The sequence below is a fragment of the Carassius carassius genome, chromosome 30 (genome assembly GCF_963082965.1).
Source record: "Carassius carassius chromosome 30, fCarCar2.1, whole genome shotgun sequence".
Taxonomy (NCBI): domain Eukaryota; kingdom Metazoa; phylum Chordata; class Actinopteri; order Cypriniformes; family Cyprinidae; genus Carassius; species Carassius carassius.
In genome coordinates, this window is record NC_081784.1 from 27,584,648 (window position 1) to 27,607,528 (window position 22,881).

A 22,881-nucleotide genomic window follows, 5' to 3' on the forward strand; every position below is an offset into this window, starting at 1 on the left:
AAATGTAACACATCAGCAAGGCAATACTGACGTCTATTTGCCAAAATGTGCTGTGATGCGCTTGTTTGATAACTTGTGATTAAAGCTACTCAGCGGTCCAAAGCTGCAAATGCACTTTACACATGCCGCGGCGGCGGTACCCGCGGCGGTAAAAAGGGCCTTTTGAATGACTACTTACTGTAACTGCTGTAGTGTCAACATGAAATCAAGCAGTGTAATTCAAGACAGAACAGAACTGCTACTAAAGTGGTAAACCCTTCAGTGGTAAACTGTCCAATCTTGGTTAAAGGAAAATAAAACATTTTTTTTACCCCTCAGGAGAACAGAATTGTCCAGGACCTTTTACATTTTTTAATAGATTAAGTTTTTTAGAACTGAAAAATTACTCCTCAAATCTGCATTAAATACTGGAAACACCTTGCAAATTATTTCAAATTCACATTAAAACATTCAGCATGTACTGCTTAAAATACCTAAGTCCTATGGTGCTTCTGGCGTGTGGTAAACTTACGTAGGTTTCTCATTGGTGATGAGCACTTTGACCTTATTGAGGGCTTTTTTGGCACCGGTGGGTTGAGCTGCAGCAGGTTTGCTATGGGCAGGGCTGGAATGAGGACTGGCGATATAAACCTTTTTACCTCCACTACCCGGTGGTTTAGAGTGTGAGAAATCTGTGATGAACACTATTCCCTCACTGGTCAGCACTATGACACAGAAAAGAATAAACAGCAAAAATTAGAAAAACAGTTTAGCAAATTGGTATTTACTTCATTAAACTATATTACACCATACATCATGCACCATTTAATAATGACTTGTATTAGTGATACACAATACCATTTTGTACTGAGCAAAGATACAGCAACCAGTACATCGGCAAAGTTGAAAGGTTTTGTATAATACAGTTAGACATAGTGGAACATCATATAATGTTAAAAAGTAATACATTGTTTTTGTTCAATTTATTTATTAATTATCAAACAATTTATCCCAGCTGTGTTAATTGCTCTAAACTACTTAAAGAGAAAGACCAAACTCAAGATCCAGATCTGTTGGCAATTTAAATTTCACTTCAAAACTGTATCTGTGCATCCCTAATTACTTTTATGAATATAATATGATAGAATACACACATGCCAGATTGGAGGGCTCAAAGGGGTCAAAGGAAAAAGACAGGATGTTCTCAGCATAGCTCTTCTTCCACAGCTTGGTGCCAGTGTCTCCGTTCCACAGAACAATATAGTTGGGAGGGTGGACAGCCAGAAGAAGATCACGAGAGGCATCCTGAGCCCACAGCCAGTCCATATCTGGTGGAAGATATTAGTATATATGAATATCAATATCAATGAAAATGTTGTAATATTTTAACGGTTAAGTATTTATACACTAAGGTAGTTTATGCTGCGCTGCCTTTAGCATATTACTAATTTCTATAAAAAAATATTTTAACAGTAATTATTGATGTAATGACGTAAACAATTACTGTATTTCCCACTAATGACTATTTAATAAAAATTACCATGAAAATGTGAATAATTAAAAATAAAAAAGCATTCGAGTAATGGGAATTTAGGCTGAGATGCTTAATTCCTAATGAATTAACATAACGTATCAATGCCAAACATCTAAATTGATGGTAATGAGAATGTGTTGAAGATGTGCTTGATTAACACTTAATTATTCAAAATAACATCACAATGCAAAATTTTTCCTTTCCTTTTTCATTTCTTTTATGCAAAAAAGTTACACAAAACAAAACCATAATATATCTGAGCTCTGTAATATCAGCAATATGAAATAGGCAGGAGTGTGATAAAGACCTACATCAGCACGGCAGTGATTCAGTCTTGGGCAAAAGGCTACAGGCCAAGTGCTGCAAGTACTGTGCTGGTCTACTATTATTGTATTGCAAAACTTAGAGTGATATATCAACAGAATGTAAATAAAATAAGGGGAAAAAAACAATTTCTGCCTTGTCTTCCACCATAAATTCATAACTGCCGCTCATAGTTAAAAAGATGCATATATACTATATACTGTTTGATATATAAAGTTAGGTAAAAAGTCCATGTGTGGACATAATTTGTATTTGTCCACAGAACTCATTTCTAAAGTTCATGATAAATATTAACTAATTTTGTATTGTGGTCTACATAAATATTAACCAATCAAATAAAATCATATATAATATTCCATGTATCATTTTTTTTTTTTAATTTCTTGGTAATCCAGCACAGAGTTTATTTTAACAAAAGCTTAGTACATGGGGTTCTTACCCTGAATAGGTTTGGTGTGTTCCTGGATCTCACAGTGTGCCATACCACTCACAACATCCCACACAATAATCTTCCCTGCTGCATCTGCAGATGCCAGGCGAAGAGAGTAGGGTGAGCTGAGACTGTGGTGATAGTTTTCTCTGGACCATTTTACCTAATAAAGTAAAAATAGTACACAACAAAAAAAAGTAGTATTCAAAACAAATATTCCACTTGTATATTCTGATGCAGTTGCTGAAGTGTACTGAGCGATTGTAAGCGTGTTGCTAAGCAGTTAGTCCAGTAAAAAGAAACCACACCTAAGATATCGTTAAGTATTCATGGCCTCATAATTTTCAATTATTGTTTAGAAAAGTAATCAAACATAACTCCTTAAAAAGCCACATGATAAGAGGTATAATTCATGTCAGTAGCATAAATAATACAGGACAGGTTATGCTGTGACGTTTTAATACACTGGGTTACTGATATTAATAATTCCCTAACCCAGAGTTTAAGCACTAGTTAAGCACCAACAGTAATCAAGTACAACCAATAAACCATTAATCAAGTAAAATTATGCTCAGATTTTATCAACAGATAGTAAAAATGAACATTTTCATTTTTGATTGCTTGTGAAAATAGATAAAATGTGGGTGCTTAAGACCAGAACATCAGTGTAAATTGTGTTTCTTCATGTGTTACAGATTTCCACTATACACCTGTAATTTTGCATGTTTTTGACATGCCTGCTTCACATGGTATAAAGGATTAAAGTGCACTGCAGGGATAGAAAACAGAGAGCAGGGCTCAATATTGCTGGTAAATGCAGGCTTGTTTACAACATATTTAGGGGAAGTCGTGGCCTAGTGTTTAGAGAGTTTGACTCCTAACCCTAGGGTTGTGGGTTCGAATCTCGGGCTGGCAATACCACGACTGAGGTGCCCTTGAGCAAGGCATCAAACCCCCAACTGCTTCCCGGGTGCCGCAGCAAAAATGGCTGCCCACTGCTCCGGGTGTGTGTTCACAGTGTGTGTGTGTGTGTGTTCACTACTCTGTGTGTGTGCACTTTGGATGGGTTGAATGCAGAGCACATTTTTCTGAGTATGGGTCACCATGTCACTTCACCTTTTTCCTACAGCTCATGATGCTTTGCTTGAATTATGGTAGCATATTCCATTAAACTGTAAACAATCAGTGAAAGATTTCCTCTATGAATGCCATAAGTATTTTATAAAACTGAGTACAACTATGTCACATCCTACTCACCCTTCAACCTTCGATTATTAAAAGTAAATTTAAAAGTATATAGGCATTGTGTGATTACAAATTTAAGAATCTGTTTAAAATATGCTGATTTTAGCATAGCATCACATAAAAAACTAAGGTGAAGTACACTGTATTTAGCAGTTTAGGTAAATAGGATTACATAAGACAAATGATTCTCTTAAAGGTCCCATGACATGAAATTTTCACTTTCTGAGGTTTTTTAACATTAATATGAGTTCCACTAGCCTGTATATGGTCCCCAAGTTTCTAGAAATTTTAATCGGTGTAAATCAAAATTTTGCTATCTTTCTCTGCCTTTGAGAAAATGGAAACTCAACCGGGCTGATCTTGAATCTCCTCCTTGTGACGTTATAAAGAGAAATGTTAGCTCCCCTTTCTCTGCTTTGCCCGCCCAAATATTTACATATAATTCAGTCGCAATGTCAGCACAGCGTTACAAACAGACTTTTATGATATGGATTCGACAGCACCACCACAAACAGTGAGTAACAGTGTTCATTAAAGAACATTGTTCATTGTGAGAGAAAACGTGTTGCAATAATGACGAGATCACTGCATTCACGCGATAAACAGACTCTGTTTACTCAATGCTCATCACTGCAGCCTTTCATGTGATGGGAAAAGATCGAAAAAATTATTATATAATCAACACTTCCACGATTTGTTAATCTCAACAGCTGTAATAGTAAAATATATATATATATATATATACATATATATATATATATATATATATATATATATATATATATATATATATATTTGAGAGGGGTTCCACATGTAATACGCATTTCATATGCAAAGATGTCAGCCAATCACAACAGTTGTCGTTTACTCGGAGTCTCACAGCAGACACGCCCCTTCAAACAGAGCATTCAAGCCAGAGGGCTAATATCAGGATATAAAAGTGCTTTTTATTTCTAAATTTTAAATGTAAAATCATACTAACAATATAAGTACACCTAAGGAAACATTAAAAAAGCATTTAAAAAAAAGGAAATAATCCATGTCATGGGACCTTTAAGCAAAGTTAGTAGCAAGAGGTTCCTGTCATTTCCTGTTCTCTTATTGTTACTCAAATGAACCAGATTACTGAGACTATTACTTTTTGTTTTTAATGGCTCTTGGTGCCTCTGCCCCAGTCTTTGTGTAGTTATGCTGATTGGATTAGGACTGGTGAAATGGGGCAGGTAGCTATATCTGAATACTTCATATACATGCTTTGTTTAAGGTCATCACTAGGGTTGGGTATTGAAAACCGGTTCCCTTTTAGAACCGGCTGCAAATGTCCAAGAACCCTTTCTTCTGCTTAACGATTCCTGCGTTCACATTTCAATTTGATTAAAAATGATTAAGTGCAGGACTGGAAAGAATTTGCGGCCTGTTTGTTTGCAGCGCACATGAAGCGCAATCGCGTGCACAGAGAGCAGCGGTCGGCGGTCGCGCTGCTGGTTCCCGGTTTGTGTCCATTCACGGACCTTTCCGTGTACTTCAACTGTAGAAAAGGTTGTTCCGAGTCGAAACTGTCTTTTCATATTTGTCGACCAATTTTTGTTTAGTTGTATTTATTTATGATATTGCTAATTGATTTGTTTGTTCCTATCTTATTACTGACTGTTTACTTGTCTTTAACACTTTAATATTTGAAATTTATATTAATCTAGCTGTTTTTGCTATGGTATTTATTTTATGCACAAGCAAAATTTCTCTTGCAATACATGTTTGAATACATGTTTGACATCTAAAATGTTTGACAACTTTTTTATATTGGATTTTTTATCTTATTGGAATCGAAACTAGGAATTGATAAGCAGAATTGGAATTGGAATCGGAATCATTAAAATTCAAACAATACCCAACCCTAGTCATCACCCAGGTGTTTTGTCTGCATTTCTAAGCACTGCCCCCTAAATGTACATGAACCACAATATATCACTCCCTGATTTTTGTCAATTTGACAATTTACTTCAGAAGCACTTCAGTTAACACAGTTAATAGTGATAAGAAGTGAAAAGAGCAGATAATTATATTTCAAAGCATCTGTGTAAAATTGAAAACAAAACTGGGAAGAGATGTGAGGGATTTGGGAAGAAAACAAGAGATTTTTAGTGCACATTTAATAAAATTAATGGGATATATGTTGTCTGCATTTCATATAGTTATAGTGGAATACAAAAGAAGAAAATATTCATGAGGAGAACAATCCAGAGCTCTTGCTGTTGATATTCTTTTTATACCATGTCACATTACCATACCAAGCATTACATCATTCTCCTGACTTCTGAAAAGAGATCATAAAGGAAAATTTACAGACAATTGACAAATTATTTGTAGTTCGTATTTGGTTAATGGTTGACGTGATTCATATGATAAATGTTACAAACAATGCTGTTCTTTCAATTTATCAAAAAAAAAAAAAACTTGAACTTTTCAACATTAATATTAATGCTCTCGGTTGCATTAATTTATAGCGCATTGCTGCCCAAGCAGACCTAGACGAGACAGCTCGCGCGCCTATTGGTCGCTCTGCAGCAACTGCTGTAACCTATCGAAGGACTGCTCGTGACGTAGGCACCAATGAGGGTGCGGGCTTATATTAAGTCTATATAAGCTGAGTCCAGATAAGTTACTCTTCGGTTTTTCATTGATGAAATGAAAAACAGAAAGTAGCACAAGCACGGCAGGGTTACTCAACACTTGTTCCCTCATCTAGAGAGAACCGAGGTTACATTAGTAACCGAGAGCGTTCTCTTACGAGTGTTCTCTCATGTTGCGTAAACTAGCTTACACTACGGGAACCCAATGCAAAATGCCGTGCATGCATAGTAACATCCACACATATATTCCCAAGGACATGTGTCCGAGGTATACAAAATAGTGGGTAAATCCAGGCCAACAACATGGGTCCGAGAATATAATATGACCATCTAAGGACAAATCTGCTTATTACAATATGATGGTCAGATCTGTTAAGACTTAGCTCCTGAAACACTGTTTGCATGACTCCGAGTCCGACAAATCAGTGGATATAAACCTAGACTGACAACAGCTTAGCCTGCAAGGCAGGAACTTCCAGGTATTATAACCTAATGAATGTAGACGGGGAGGCCCAACCTGCCGCCATACAAATGTCCTAGAGTGAAACACCACTAGACCATGCCCACGAGGAGGCCCTGCCTCTTGTGGAATGAGCTCTGATGCCCAGCGGGCAGCAAAGGCCCCTATACTCATAAGCCAGAGCAATAGCATCAACTATGCTCTGACTGTCTGTAAAAAGCAGACCGTTCAACATATATCCTCAGCACCCTGACCGGGCAGAGGAAGTTTGCATCGTCCTCGATCTCAGATTTTGGAAGAGCTGACAGTGAAATGACTTGTGCTCTGAACGGAGTGGAAGGCACTTTGGGGACATAGCTGGGCGCCGTGGACAGATGCCGAATGTCACGGTGTGTGTGTTCACGGTGTGTGTGTTCACTGGTATGTGTGTTCATTGGTGTGTGTGTGTGTGTGTTCACTGGTGTGTGTGTGTGCATGGGATAAACGCAGAGCTCTAATTCAGAGTATAGGTTACCATACTTGACCACATGTCACTTCACTTCACAAAACGACATATCTTATCCTATTACAAGGGTTTTAATTAAACAATGCTTTTAAGGGCTCAAGAGCTAAAATTCTATTAGCTTATAAGGTGGCGCTGTAAAATAAAATTATTCTTAGCCTTCTGCAAGGGTATTGTTCCACAAGGTTTATTTATCAGTCTTCAATCTGTGTCCCATGCTTTCATAGTAATTCTTTAACGTGTCATGTGATCCGGTTTATTTTCTTTTGGGGGTTCACTCGATGGATTCCAATGGTTATATGGAGTTTTCAAGCATTTGTGGGAGTCGAGCCCAAGACTATCGGGGCCTTTACTTTACATGGCCTTTCACGGCTTCACATTACAGCCTTTAGTTGCCTTTGCACAATATCGCCTAGTGTGACCATCATATAAATATGAATATTATTATTTAACTTAGCCTATACTGGCCATTCACAACATTTGCCTATAATGGCTTTTATCATACATGATATATACATGAACTACGCTGCCTTTGTGTTAAATGGCATAATGCGGCCTCTCATTTGTTTATAAATATTTATTAATTATGCCTTTTCATAAAATTTTGTGCTAATCTTTTGACTCCATTTTAGGATTTCCAATAAAGAAAAGCCTCAACTGATGGGAATCAATTCACACTTCTTTTTGGGGGTAGTAAGTAATTTTAAAATCTTTTTTTCACTTTTTTTCACTTATAAGTGTATTCGATTAACCGTCAGAATAATTGACCGATTACTCATTAACCAAAATAATCGTCAGTTGAAAGCCCTAAAACCAACTTGATGGCACTTATAATGCTTTACAAGAATCCACAATAAATGGTGAGCTCTGTTTGCCATGATATTTGATATTATAACATCAACTTCTGTGATGGTAAATGTTCTTTTGGTATTAAAGCAAATTAATCAAGAAAAGCATATGTATACTATTCTACTTTCTGTTTTGGTCATCTGAACAATGCTGCGTGACCATGTTTGAACAAACATTTAAAAACCCACCTTGACGACACTTGCTTTGTGTCTCTCCAGGACCTGAATGGCCTGAGCTGTTTTTGGATCAATGATGAGGATACTTGAGTGACAGCCTTGAGCAATCAGTCCCTGCCATCCCCTAAGCAGAGAGAGAGGAAACGTATAAGGAAGAAAAAAACAGTATCAGAGAGAATCTAAAAATGCCAAAGCTAAGAAATTACAATCATGTATAAATAAATAAATAAAGCCCTATTTACTTGTTTTGTTTTTTGTTTTGTTCTCCACATTACAGTTATGAATTAGGTTGGAGTGCTTAAAAACCACAACACAAATAACTTAAAGGTAGGGCTGGGCAGTATGGCCAAAAATATTATATTAATATTTTTTTCTATATCATACAATATCTGTATTGAATTGAAATGAATTTAATTTAATAATGTATAGTCATTGTTCAATGTTTGTACAACAAAATTCAATGAGCAAATCCTCATGGTAAAAAAAACAAACAAAAGACATGATATTAATTTGCCATTAACAGAGAAGGGAAAGCTTTACACATGTATCGTTAGGTCCATATATATTTGGATAGAAGCACAATTTTTTTTTATTTTAGGTGTTTAGTAAAACATTAAAATGCACACTCTCAGCTTTAATTTGAGGGTTTTCACATCCAAATTTGGAGGAAGGGTTACTACAGCTCTTTCATAAAAATAATTGGACAGTTGACTCAAAAGCTGTTATATAGACAGGTGTGGGCTATTCCTCATCAATTAAGCAGGTAAAAGGTGTGGAGTTGATTCTAAGTGTGGCATTTGCATTTAGAAGCTGTTACTGTGAACCCACATCACGCGGTCAAATGAGGTCTCCATGCAAGTGAAACAGGTCATCATTAGGCTTCAAAAACAAAACAATTCATAAAGAGTGAATGAACATTAGGGCTGGCAAAAAAATCAACAAAAAAAGAACACAATGGTGAGGTTGATTGTATGGGCGCTTCACAGTATAGATGGACAATGACCCAAAACATACTGCAAAAGCAACCTAGGAATTGAAAGGAATAAAATTGAAATGTTCAGCAATGGCTGAGTCAATCGCCTGATTTCAAATGTATATTACTTGCCGAAGACAAAACTACACGCAGAAAGACCCACTAACAAACAACAGCTGAAGAAGCAGCATAACAAAGGAGGAAATCCAGTCTTTACTGATGTCCATGGGTTCCAGACTTCATTGCCTGCAAAAGATTTTATTTATGATTATATTAATTTGTCCATTTACATTTAGACCCTGACAATAGGGGGGCTATGTATAAAAAGGGTTGCAATTCCAATACGTTTCACATTATATTTTTGTTTAACCCCAATTAAAGCTGAAAGTCTGCACTTAAATTTCATTTTGATTGTTTCATTTTAATTCTATTCTGATGGTATACAGACCCAAAATTATGAAAATTGTGCCAGTGTCCAAATTATATATAGACCTGCCTATATATTAGACATTCAGGATGAATGTACCGTATTTTTCGGACTATAAGTCGCACCTGAGTATAAGTCGCATCAGTGCAAAAATACATCATGATGAGGGAAAAAAAACATATATAAGTCGCACTGGACTATAAGTCGAATTTATTTAGACCCAAGAACCAAGAGAAAACTTTACCGTCTACAGCCGCGAGAGGGCGCTATATGCTGCTTAGTAGGGCTGCACGATATTGGGAAAAAATTACATTGCGATATTTTATTTTTCTGCGATATATATTGCGATATGAAATCTAATCAAATTTTTTCTTACAAACAAAAATGGGGTGAGCACACTTACATAGGGCTGTCGCGGTTAATAAATCCCCAGCGGTTATTATGGGTGGCTCAATAGCGCGATATGCAGTATTACCGCCATTTTTTTTTTTTTTTTTTTTTTTTTACATACCTAATTTATCCTGATTTTGCTGCATACAAAGCTCTATCGTTGAGTTATGTAGCATATTTACTGACAGAGAGACATGTTTTAAAACATTTTTGTTTATTGTTAAATGCCAAACAGCAACAAGAACATGCGTTTTCCAATATTTTATTTTATTTTTTAAAGAATTCAAAGAGTTCTAACATGTATTACACATGTATTTGCGCACACATGTATTTGGACAGCAGCGGAAATCTAGACTGATTATCGTGCCACCACTGGCCCACCAGGACAGTGGATTCGCGTTGGAGTCGATGCACTCCTCATGCAGAAAGCGTGTGAGCTCGTTACCTGCTCACCCTCTCTGGGCACTGACGCGGAGGTTATCCGTGACTTCAGCAGGTATGCCTGTTACTTTCACGGCTGTATTTTACAGATTTCGCAAAGGCTTCAGCTACTCCTAACTGTCGGTCGGTCTCAGCTGTTCTTTTTGATGTTGCTCCGCTACCTGATGCTTGAGGGAGCAGCTGCGCTGGATGACAGAGGACACTCTAAAACGCTTACCATGAAAAACGCTTAGCATGGCTTAATGTACTAAGACTAATCATACCAATAAAGTATACTATCTATAAAAAAAAATCAGATGAGCCCTGAATATGAATGCAACTCTTTAATAACAAGCCTTTTCCTCCCATAGAAATCCGTTATAAAAAACGCTTAATGTGGCTTAATGTACTAAGACAGAGATTTTTAAAAACCAAACTCACTAAACATTATACTAATAAAGTATACTATGTACAAAAAAAAAAAAAAAAAACAGATGAGCCCTGAATATGAATGCAAGTCGTTTAATAACACGTTAAGCCTTATGATGGTTTTCTATGGGAGGAAAAGGCTTAACGTGTTATTAAATGCGTTGAATTCATATTCATGGATCATCTGATTTTTTGTAGATAATAAACTTTATTAATATGATGTTTAGTGAGTTTCGTCTGTTAATATCACTGTATTAGTACATTAAACCACGTTAAGCGTTTTTCACGTTAAACGTTTTAGAATGTCCCGATGACCTCAAATTAGATGTATTGCTGCATCACAGGAACCTTTTTGCAGCAAATTTTGCATATCGGCTCATCTATATTCGCTGGCTCGCCCTTTGGTTGAAAGCCGAAATGTTCCCAAACTGGCGACGTGACATTAGGTTTTGGGACGAGATCGAGCACCTCCCATCGTTTCAGTCGGCCTATTCAAAACAAACAAAGCACCATAAAGCTAGAACGGCTCGCGAGAAAATTACAGTCATAACCATATTGTATCATTCATTTATTTAACATTGAATGCACAGTGACAAATTGAAAAAACAAGAAGGCCACAGCCTCATAAAAAAAAAAAAAAACAACAACACTGCGGTTGCCGCGGTTTCTGCGGTTGCTATCTTTCCTCTGCATATTGCTTGTCAATAGCGCGGTATTACAATATTGCGGTTATCGCGACAGCCCTACACTTACATTCTCATTTTAAATGATTTAAACATCGACACCATCGTGTCAATTGATTAATATGCGCGAGGGAGAGAGAGCAAGACAGCACTCGTATTATTTGAAGAGCCTGCGGCCAGGGCGATATCGATGCTTAAACGACACATCGTGCAGCCCTACTGCTTAGTGTAGGCTACAGGAGCACTGAGCAGCATAGAGCGCACTCTCGCGGCTAATGACCGTAATGTTTTCTCTTAGTTCATTTGTCTTGGTTCATGTCAAATTAATTTTGATAAATAAGTCGCACCTGACTATAAGTCGCAGGACCAGCCAAACTATGAAATAAAGTGTGACTTATAGTTCAGAAAATACGGTAAACATAACTTATTTATTCACAAGCAATATTTTGAGTCCACAGGGTAAACAACCTTTTAATTTATGGTGATTAATAATCAATAACTAGCCTATGACAAAATATTTATTTAAAGCCCATCTTTCAAGTTGAAGATCCCTGTGAATGAACGTGTAGATAAATAGTGTGCGAACTCGATTTGCATTAAGAAATTAATCATAAATGTGCAATAAAAAAGTTATTTAAAAGAAATTGTGAGTAAAATTACTTCCGCTGTCAAAAACGCTCTGGCCGGTAAATCTCATCTCTTCATAATGGAGTCAGACAGTGAAGAGGTTGCAGTTGGGGTTAGTGTCAATTCTTACGATGGGCCATTGCCGTATAATTATGAGCCGCCTAGGCAAGAGACGGGTCAGGCAGAGTTCAGGGGAAGGGTAAATGGACAGAGGAGAGAGACAGAGTTGTGGTGCGAGGAGAATCGGCTATAGCTATAGCTAACTATGGCTAACGTTGTCTCCATGTTTATCACATTGCAGTATTTTTAAAAAATCATATTTAGCAATATTGCTGTCGACTTTGTTGTTTTTCAAGCAGCAATGTAGATCGTCACCATCTATGCCAGCAACATGTGTCTTTGTTTAATTTAGATCACAGATTTTAACTTACATCTTTGACGGTCAGCTAGTCTTGACAGGGATGGAAATGCTGTGCATTTCTGCACAACATAGTTTTTCGTGAAATGAAGAAGTCAGTTCTGTAGAAGTCAAGCGTTTGGGCCGTATATCTGAACAACATAAGCGGCCAGCTGGAATTCCGAACTTAGCTGGCTGTTATACTACTCCCCTCTTAGTATTTCCGACGGACATTATGTAAATGAGCATGCATGTACTGCGGAGTACATGTATGAAAGCAGTTAGTGTTCCGGTTAGGACGGGAATATGCTGTTCATGTAAATACAGTCATTGTTACAAAAACTTACTATAATAACGATAACGACAAACTCTCTTTTTCTGTTACCACCTCTCAGACTGCGTAAACCCGGGGTGCTCAACACTACTCCTGGCGATCAACTGTCCTGCAAAGTTCAGCTCCAATCCTAATCAAACACACCTGAAGCAACTAATTAAGGTCTTCAGGCTCACTTAAAAATTAAAGGCAGGTGTGTTTGATTAGGATTACAGCTAAACTTTGCAGGACAGCCAGGAGCAGGGTTGGGCACTCATGACCTAAACCCACACTGAGAACCAGGGCGGCAGCGCCTATGTTTGCCTGTCGTTATGTCATATGACGCATTCTTTGGGTAAAGGCGTTTTTTTTGGAGCGTAGCTTAGAATAGGTACCCTTTTTTCTTAATTTCTGCCCGTGGGTGTTGTAAAACATATGTATTCTTATGTATGTCTTTTTAAATTAACATTTTCATTCAAGATTCTGTATAAATTAAGGTATACAATTAAATTGAAAGATGGCCTTTAATGTTATGTACATTTTATTTCCTCTACAACAACACTGTAAATGTTATTTAAGATATGTTTGGTCATTAACTTATAAATGCATCATTATGCAAACTCATCATTATGAGTAGAGTTCTCTGGAAGAAAAGACATGTGACTGGCAGATTAATGTGCTTCTTCATTTCTCCCCAATATGGTAGGAAATAAAATTAAACTAAATGTGGATTTATGATGACTGACAGGGCAGTTTAAATGGTGAGGAATGCACGTAACTAAGAAGCATAAGGCAGTCCATTAAAGACACCATTATGATGAAGTTGTATGTCCCACAGCTTTCCTGCTATGCTGCTAAACACTCAAAACTGTTTTTGTTTTTTGTTTTTCATAAAAAGAGTACATACTTTCAGGTCACAGTATAAGGCGGCGAATTGGGACATAGTAACACTGTTTATATATCAGACAAAAAATGCACCACACGCAAACAATCCACAGTTATTAGCGACATACACTGACTGGCTGTTGTAGCAAATATTTCTACAATTTGATAGGCTGTAAGATTAAGGCTGTAAAATATTGAGTAAAAATGTGATTTTGATATAATAACATTTATCGCCTAGCCCTACTTAAAGGTCCTAGAAAATGAATAATTTTCATTAAGAAAAATATAATTTCCTTAATGTTAATTTAAAATACAACACAGACATGTACTTGCCAGGTTTAATGAGATTCACCCAATTTAAGATAATTTTAAAAATTCATATTTAACACAGTTATGCTTAGAGGACAATTAAACTCTTGATATATCCAAGCCATTAAGAAAAATTTAAATGACATTAGATCAATCCACCTGTGTACAAAGCCGATAGAGAGCACATACATCAAGTAAATATCTTATGGGCAAAGTCAGAAATCAAAGCCTTCCGAGACACCAGCAAAACAAGAGCACTTCAAGGTAGCGATTTTTCCAGTCAAACTAAATAAAACTGACAGCACATCCAACACGCAATTAAGAAAAATACAATAATGGACAAAGAAAGACACAGTATTTTGGGATTATGTTTGTTGATAAAGATTCTAAAGTTACTGAAATTATTTTTACACTGTGATTGGTAGGCCTATTCGTAAAATTTGTTGACTTCAGCAAACTTTTTTGCAGTACATCCCAATAGTGAACATTACAAAATGAAAAGAAAAAAGCACTTAAACATTTAATTATCTTCAACTTTAAGGCTCTAGATATAGAGCTTTAAATACGGCTACATGAGTAAATTGTTCAATTGTAGCCCTACACATTTTAAGGGGTCAAAAACAAATGTTGGTCACTTTGCATACAGGTGATGCATTATTTATTTATTTATTTTCTTGTAAAGAAGAATGTCTGAAAAACAAGTAACATTGAGACAATAAATGTATCTTGCTTCCCTCTATCAAAACAACTGTATAGCTCTCAGTGCCATATATATTATTTAATTTTGCATGTCTGTAACTCAAGAAGTATATCTCAATATGATTTTACATTCTGGTTAACAAACTTTTCTTTTGGAATCATAATTTTAAAGGCCTTATTAGTTATTATTATTTAAGGAATTTAAAAACGTTGAAAATTATTTAAAAATGGATTTAAAATGAATTAAGGATGGTTAAACATAGAAAATAGTATTTTAATTTATATGCTGTATTGTATATTTGGAACAAATCCCACGCCTCACAGGGAAGTGTGGTTGCTCTCATCACACATTATATTCACACCAATAAGCCAAGATTTGCCTCACCTGGGTAAAGTATTAGATTTTTATTATTATTGTTATAACACGTAAAGCAGAGTCACAGATCAAGTAGTACCCACTTCTAAGGGAAAAAACACTAATTAAGGACAGAATCACTGATAATACCTCAAACTTTGAAACATTTAAAGTCTGTCACACTTGAAATAGAACCCCTGAAGTAATTCTGAACCCTGAGTAAATGGAATCATGGGTAAATTTGCACTGCTCATTTCTTACCCGGAGTTAACAAATAATCCTGGTTATTCATAATCTGATATGTCACACCATATATTCCTAAACCCTGGGTTATTGTTATTATTTGCATACTTGCGGTGTCAACAGTCATAACTAGATAAAAACAAATTCCCAATTGGCTTTCAACCATTGAAAACCATTTGGACATGAAGCTGCATTGAGATTCTGATCTCACTGGGACTGAACACTATAAGGCCTTAAAAATGAAGATTCCAAAGGAAAAGTTTATTAAGAACCACAATTTATGATATAAAATTATTTAAATAATAATATTTATTTCACACAGACAGGACTGTTTCATGCAATTGTCTTGATAAAGGGAAACAACATGCATTTCTAAGTGACCCACTGAAAATGTGTAAATTTATGTGTATTTAACATTTTACACCTGGAGTCATCTTGAGATTCCAATAGCACTGGTATGTGATCAAACAGAGCCTTAGAAATTAAGATACAAATAGCCAAAAAAATAATAATAATAATCTTAACAGGTATTGTAAATAATATATGTAAAATTTATTGAGTTACAGGCCTGAAAATGTTGGAGAAAATAAAAGTGTTTTCCCCCCATTTTGAATGGTCACCATTGATATAATGCAACAACGATTGCTAAAGTCAGCAGATTCTACTAATAGACCATCAGTGGTGAAATGTAATGAATGTAGAAATAATACTTCGTTACATTACTTAAGCATTTTGAGAGAATCTGTACTTAATACTTGAGTTTTTATATTTGTCAACTTTTACTCCACTAAATTTCTTGGTTATAATGTATACTTTTACTCCGATACATTTCCCCGAAGCATAAGTAATGGATTCATTACGACATAATAAAGTCGGAAGAACACAGACTGCAAGAAAGTAGGTTAAACGAATCAGTGGTCTGGCGCTTACAAGTTAATACCCAGTCAAATAACCAAAAATTGCTTCATTTCGATTTCTTTATTTGATAATGAAAATTAGACGCAAGCCTACGCAAACAGGTTAGGTTTTGATTATTTGTGTTGACAGTTATCATTGTCTGCAGAAGCTAAAGCTACTCACCAGTCTACTGCTGTCTTGTTCTGTAAATTAAGGGTTCCGGTCAACGTTCGTGCAGCCAGTTTAATATTGACAGTGTATGAAATCATGGTTGAAGCAATATGTCAAAACTACAAGAAGATGAACGTATTTGGTTCGTTAAAAGTAATGAATTGACGAGCTGTGTTAGGAACATAGACGGTTAGGAAGTGTTTGCGGTGCGTTTCATTACTGTTCCGTCCGGAAAATGTTCCGTCAATAGTACCATCTATAGTACCCACTGGTTAACATTTCTACAGTGCAGTAATTGTTTTTATATATGTATAAATATATATATAATATATATATATATGTGTGTGTGTGTGTGTGTGTCTCAATATATTTGCTACAAAAAATAAATGCACAATTTTTAAAGATGGAAAACGTTTATTTTATCACACTTTTAAAATATATTGCCATTTTGTGTTTCACTTTAGGAAGCAAGTCGGTTATCCAATTAATTTAAAACAGGCGTCAATAAATGTAACATCTCGGTTACGTATGTAACCTTGGTTCCCTGAATAGGGAACGAGATGCTGCGGTGACGTCCCCACTATGGGAACACCTTCGGTGTGACGAATGTCTGAAGCCATACCATCCCGCCAATCCTATTGGCCAAATAGCGCGTGGCACCGCCCATGCATGCGTACGCATACCTGGTGCCGCGCGCCATTTAACTCAGATTTCATGACTGAAGAAGAAGAATGCTATCAAGGTATGGCACGGCCAGGACCACAGCATCTCGTTCCCTTTCATAGGTCACTTCAATGCTGCGGTGACGTCACCACTATGGGAACGCTATACCATAACGCCTGACGCACCTGATAGCTGGGATCCAAGGAAGCATCTGCTCAAGTGGAGAGAACCTGCGAGCCAGGAGCCATCCTCACATCCAGACTGTAAGATTTGATAAAAGTGCTCGGTGAGGACCAACCTGCCGCAGCACAGATATCATCCATAGAAGATCCACTGAGAAAAGCTTGAGAAGAAGCCACTGCTCTCGTGGAATGAGCTTTAACTCCTAAGGGCGAAGTGAGCCCGCGCGCCTCATAGGCTAAGGATATTGCCTCCACCAGCCAATGGGACATGCGCTGTTTTGTAACTGCATGGCCTTTATTCTTATGTCCAAAACAGACAAACAGCTGGTCAGACTCACGCCATGGGGCAGTATGATCCACATAAGTCTTTAAAGCTCTCACAGGGCAAAGACTTAGATCTCCAGACTCGGCCACAGCAGGGGATAAAGCCTCCAGGACCACCTGCTGAAAGCGAAAGGGATTAGATGCGACCTTAGGGACATAATTAGGCCTAGGTCGCAACAACACTTTCACAGAGCCCGGTGCAAACTCCATGCACGAGGGTGAGACAGAGAGAGCCTGTAAATCCCCAACTCTCTTGAGGGAGGATAAAGCCATAAGAAGAAGTGTCTTCAGAGTCAGGATTTTATCCGGTACAGTTTCCAAGGGCTCAAACGGATGCCCTGAAAAACCATGCAACACAATGGATAAATCCCATGAAGGAACTAGCACAGGGCGGAAAGGCCTCAGCCGCCGCGCACCCTGTATGAAACGAGAAACCAGTGGATGATGGCCCACTGAGGCACCATCTATATATTCGTGGTAAGCTGAAATGGCTGCCACGTAAACCTTCAGGGTGGCTGGTGTCACTCCATCCGAAAAACGGTCCTGAAGGAACTCCAGTACTGAAGCCACTGGGCAGTAAACTGGATCCATATTATGAGTTTCGCACCAGGTCGTAAACAGTCTCCACTTGAAAGCATATAAGCGTCTCGTAGAAGCTGCTCTAGAATTCAGTATAGTCTCGGTGGTTTCAACAGAAAGACCGTGACATATTAACTCACTCCGCTCAGAGGCCACGCCCACAGTTTCCATAGATCTGGCCTCGGGTGCCAAATCAGTCCCTGTGCTTGTGATAATAAATCCTGTCTGAGGGGAATCTCCCATGGAGAGCCCGCTAACAGATTGATCAGATCCGCAAATCACGGCTGTGTGTGCTACCGCGGAGCCACCAGCAGCAGCTGTTCCACTCTGTCCAGCCGTATTCTGCATAATACCGCTGGGATCAGACGAATTGGAGGAAACGCATACAAACTGTTCCTGGGCCAGTTGTGAGCTAACGCATCCAAGCCCAGGGGCGATGGAGGGCATAGGGAGAACGATAGCGGGCAATGCGTAGTCGTGCTCGACGCGAATAAATCCACTTTCGCTTCTCCGAAAATCTGCCATAGGAGATTCACCGTCTGGGGGTGCAATCTCCATTCCCCTTGCTCCAGAATTTGTCTGGATAGTAAATCCGCTCCGAAGTTCAGTCGTCCGGGGATATGAACAGCCCGGATCGACAGAAATTTGTTGTGAGACCAAAGAATATGTCTCGCCAGCCTGCACAGGGGGCGAGAGCGTAATCCTCCCTGATGATTCAGATATGACACGACCGCTGTGTTGTCTGATCTGAGCAGCACATGACGGCCGATCAGCAGACTCGAAAAATACTGGAGAGCCAGAAAAACCGCCAGTAATTCCAATCTGTTTATGTGCCAGCTGCGTTGTGCCGCTGTCCCCACTCCGTGGGCTGGGAGCCCTTGACAAACAGCTCCCCAACCAGTCAAAGACGCATCTGTCGTGACAGTCTCTCGGGAAGCACAGATCCCCAGTCGAACGCATGACGCAATCGACTGAGCGCGCGGGAGAGAAAGCTTCGCTGTCATCGCGCGAGAGTCCAAGTCTATTCCCAGAAAGGTAATCCGTTGAGAGGGAATTAACACACTTTTCTGGAAATTCGTGCGTAAGCCCAGGCTGTGTAAATGATTCAGCACAAAATCCCGATGAGAGTGTGCTTGAGTCTGCGATTGCGCTAACACCAGCCAATCGTCCAAATAGTTCAAAACACGGATGCCCTGGAGCCGCAACGGGGCCAGAGCTGCGTCCATGCATTTTGAGAAAGTACGGGGAGCTAGAGCTAAGCCAAAGGGAAGAACGCGGTACTGATACGCTTTGCCCTCTAAAGCAAATCTGAGGAACTTCCTGTGTCTCTTGATGATCTGAATATGAAAATACGCATCCTTCAGATCGATCGTGACAAACCAGTCGTTTGGTTGAATCTGAGACAAAATAGACTTTACCGTCAACATCTTGAATTTGTTCGGCCTGAGTGCAAGATTCAGACGGCGTAAATCCAGAATGGGTCGTAATCTGCCGTCTTTTTTTGGTACCACAAAATAACGGCTGTAAAACCCTGACTCCATCTGAGAGGGGTGTACTTCTTCTATAGCCCCTTTGTTCAGCAGAGCTGACATCTCCCGTCGCAGCACCACTATATCCATCTGTTTCACCACCGTGGAAAGAATTCCGCGGAAAGGGGGTGGGCCTTTCCGAAACTGAATGGTGTATCCGTGACAAATTTTGCGTAACACCCATTGAGAAATGCCGGGCAAGCGTTCCCACGCGGCCCGAAACAATATTAGCGGTTTCAAAATGTCCGTTTCCTGCAACGCTGTCACACACATTAAAATGTCCAGGCACGAAAAACTGGGGACTGCAATGAGAATGTTGGATGCGCGAAAGCGGTCCAACAGCGCTCTCTAGCGGAGGGCACAGTCCCTGGCAAGCAGCGAAAAGATCAGGAGCTGCTATTCGGTGCCCGAGAAAGAGAGGCATGAGCCGTCGAACTCAGGTTCAATCTCTTACGTTGACGTTGTTGAGCCGGTGGGACAACCCTAGGGCCCCAGTCTTTGCGAGGGGGCGCCATAGGTGAAGGCTCCTCCCGAGAGGCTACTCGCTGGTGGTGAGAGGAGGTTGAGCGAGAACGCGCGGGCGCCTGACGGCGTTCAACCTCCCTGGGTCTGCGGGGAATCAGCTGGCGGAAAGCGGCTCATTGCTGTTTCGCTGCCCTGAATTTCTCCACCACTGAAGTGACAGCATCTCCGAACAAACTGTCCTTGGAAACAGGGGCGTCCATGAAAAAAAAGATTTATCCTTCTCCTTGATGTCGGTGAGATTCCCCCAATGTACCCACCGCACGAGAAACCACGTCCAACAGCTCGCTGTAGGAGGGGGAAACACGCCTCTCCTGTCTACTAGGAGGGAGAGGGATAGTGTTGGCCGCGAAGTCCTCAGACCCAGAGGCCGCGGTGGATAAAACATCGTCATCATGGCGTCCACAACTGAAGTAGATGGCACTACATGCCTCCGGTGTGGGCCGTAAATCCTCACAGGAAAAGACGACAGGCTCAATAAAAGTTTTTCTCTGCACCAGGGTAGGGGAGAGCGAGGGAAGTGGAGAATAATCCAGCGCTGAGCTGTCCTCAAAATCCATGTCGCACGTGTCACCCCAAGCTATCACCTCGTGCGGTGCCTCGGCAGTCGCAGAAGTGATATGGCGGGGGTTAGACACGGGGGCGACATCAGTAAAAACATCTACCCTCGAGCGCAGTACTCTGAGCCGCAGGCCATCGCAATGGGGACATGAAGAAAGGCCGCTAAGCGCCGCCTGTGCGTGGTGCAAGCCTAGGCAAACTACGCACCTGTCATGAGTGTCCCCCTTCACAATGTACCTGGTACTCAGCTCCTTGCATTTCCTGAAACTCATCGCGTCCGCGGAGAGGAGTAAGACTGCTTGTGAAGATCGCTGGAGAACGCGAGATAATAGGGCACAGAAGATTCGCTAGATTCGCTTCATTTACTGAAGGAATGAAATCTGAGTTAAATGGCGCGTGGCACCAGGTATATATGCGTACGCATGCATGGGCGGTGCCACGCGCTATTTGGCCAATAGGATTGGCGGGATGGTATAGGGCTTCAGACATTCGTCACACCAAAGGTGTTCCCATAGTGGTGAAGTCACCGCAGCATTGAAGTGACCTATGAAAGGGAAGCTTGTCTTTAACTGTTCACTTGAGTTATTGCCTTAGATGTTGAATGTGTGACGGAAGTACAAAATAACAAGCAATAAATAAATAACAGAGTATAAGGCGTTTTATGAATCCTGCCCGTGTGTGCAGGGACCATAGACAGTAAAAGAAACGTGCTTTCCGAAATAAAATGTATAAGACATGTCGAGATTTAATTTTTATTGTTATTACGTTATTATCCTATGTGCCGACATTTGTGTTTCTTTGAATAATGGTTTTCTTCGTTTTTATTTTGTGTGTTGTGTAGCCCAGATGTGTTTACAGCAGGATTATTCGCTAAGAAAAAAAAAAAGGAAAAAAATACATTTTTTGGGATATTGTGCAGGGACGGAGGCAGGCCCTTTCTTTTACTGTCTATGGGCAGGCCACCCCAATCAAAACTGCAGTTTTTGTACCTTTTTTTCTTGACAAGAAATGCATTTATTAAGATGCGGAACCGCTCTATCTCTTATGATCACGGTAAACGACAGGGATAATTTCATTAATTTCAATAATTTCAGCTTCACCAAAGAAGCCGAAGAGGCGAAACTCAATAGAACGCTCCATAACAACAGTTGCCCCCATGAATTGACCGCGCGGCCGCCATTATGGACTGAAAACTAGTGCAACAAGCATCGGATTTGTAATGTGTGTGCGTAGCTCTTGTGTCCAGAGACTTCCCTTTCGCGAAGTGACGAAAGCTACTCTGCTGAAGGAGAAGTACTTAATATTCATAAGCCAAGCCTTCGTTGTGGGAGGGGAAAAAACACGCGAACGTAACCAATGTCTAATTAATATGCAATGGTTTTCACGATTGCCACTGGAAGAATACCAACCACATTTAACAACATCTCATCCACATTCATAAGATAATATTTAGCCATATTACATTTTTAGTTTTCCGCTGGATTTATTAAATGGAGCTGAGGTCACGTCTGGAATCTTTATTTTCCTTTTCATTTCATTTTATCTACCCTTTTATAATAAAAGGCATGTCAATTTTACAGGAAAACAAAAAGTATGACATTTAGTGTTTGTCTTTTTTTAAATAATAATTTTAAAACCGTTACGCTTTTTCCAATAGTTATATATATATCCAATATATATATATATATATATGCATCAGGTTTACAACCAAAAAAGGTACATAATCACATTCCAAAATAAATAATATCTTATTTAGCTTTGGCTGAGCATAACCAAAAGTAGGCTAGAACAACAACAACAAAAAAATAAAGCGTCAAAATAAACGAGAAAAAACTTAAAAGGAAAATAACTACACAAGAAACATAAAACGGGGGATGGGGGTTGGTCTTTTAAATTAAAATTAAAATAAAAAAAGACGTCAACTTAAGGCTTTCTTGTTCTTAACAAATTTCAAAGATTTATATGAGAGTTTTACCTCATTACACCACTGAATAAAGTTGGGTTTAGTTTTCAACCATCTGCACTTAAATATTTTTTACCAAAACATACCAGGAAATTCTTAACAAATTTAAAATCTTTGTTTTCAAGAAAAAAGCCAAACATGACTACCTATTTCAACACCCCTGGAACATACAGTCTCTGGCAGCAGCTCAAGTGTCTCAGCGGCAGCGCGC

At 39.0% G+C, this 22,881-nt stretch overlaps 1 protein-coding gene across 1 annotated transcript in view; it reads right to left on the minus strand.

The window, feature by feature from the left end:
* wdr11 (WD repeat domain 11) overlaps nt 1–16,543 on the minus strand; it is a 226,446-nt gene extending 209,903 nt beyond the window's left edge. Inside the window, exons 1-5 of the mRNA XM_059518127.1 lie at nt 16,360–16,543; nt 8,142–8,253; nt 2,277–2,430; nt 1,134–1,307; nt 512–704 (exon numbers count right to left, since the gene is read on the minus strand). Of these exons, the coding sequence (XP_059374110.1) occupies nt 512–704; nt 1,134–1,307; nt 2,277–2,430; nt 8,142–8,253; nt 16,360–16,445 (719 nt within the window). The 5' untranslated portion in view covers nt 16,446–16,543. The remainder of the gene's footprint in view (nt 1–511; nt 705–1,133; nt 1,308–2,276; nt 2,431–8,141; nt 8,254–16,359) is intronic.
* Between the last annotated feature and the right edge of the window lie 6,338 nt (nt 16,544–22,881).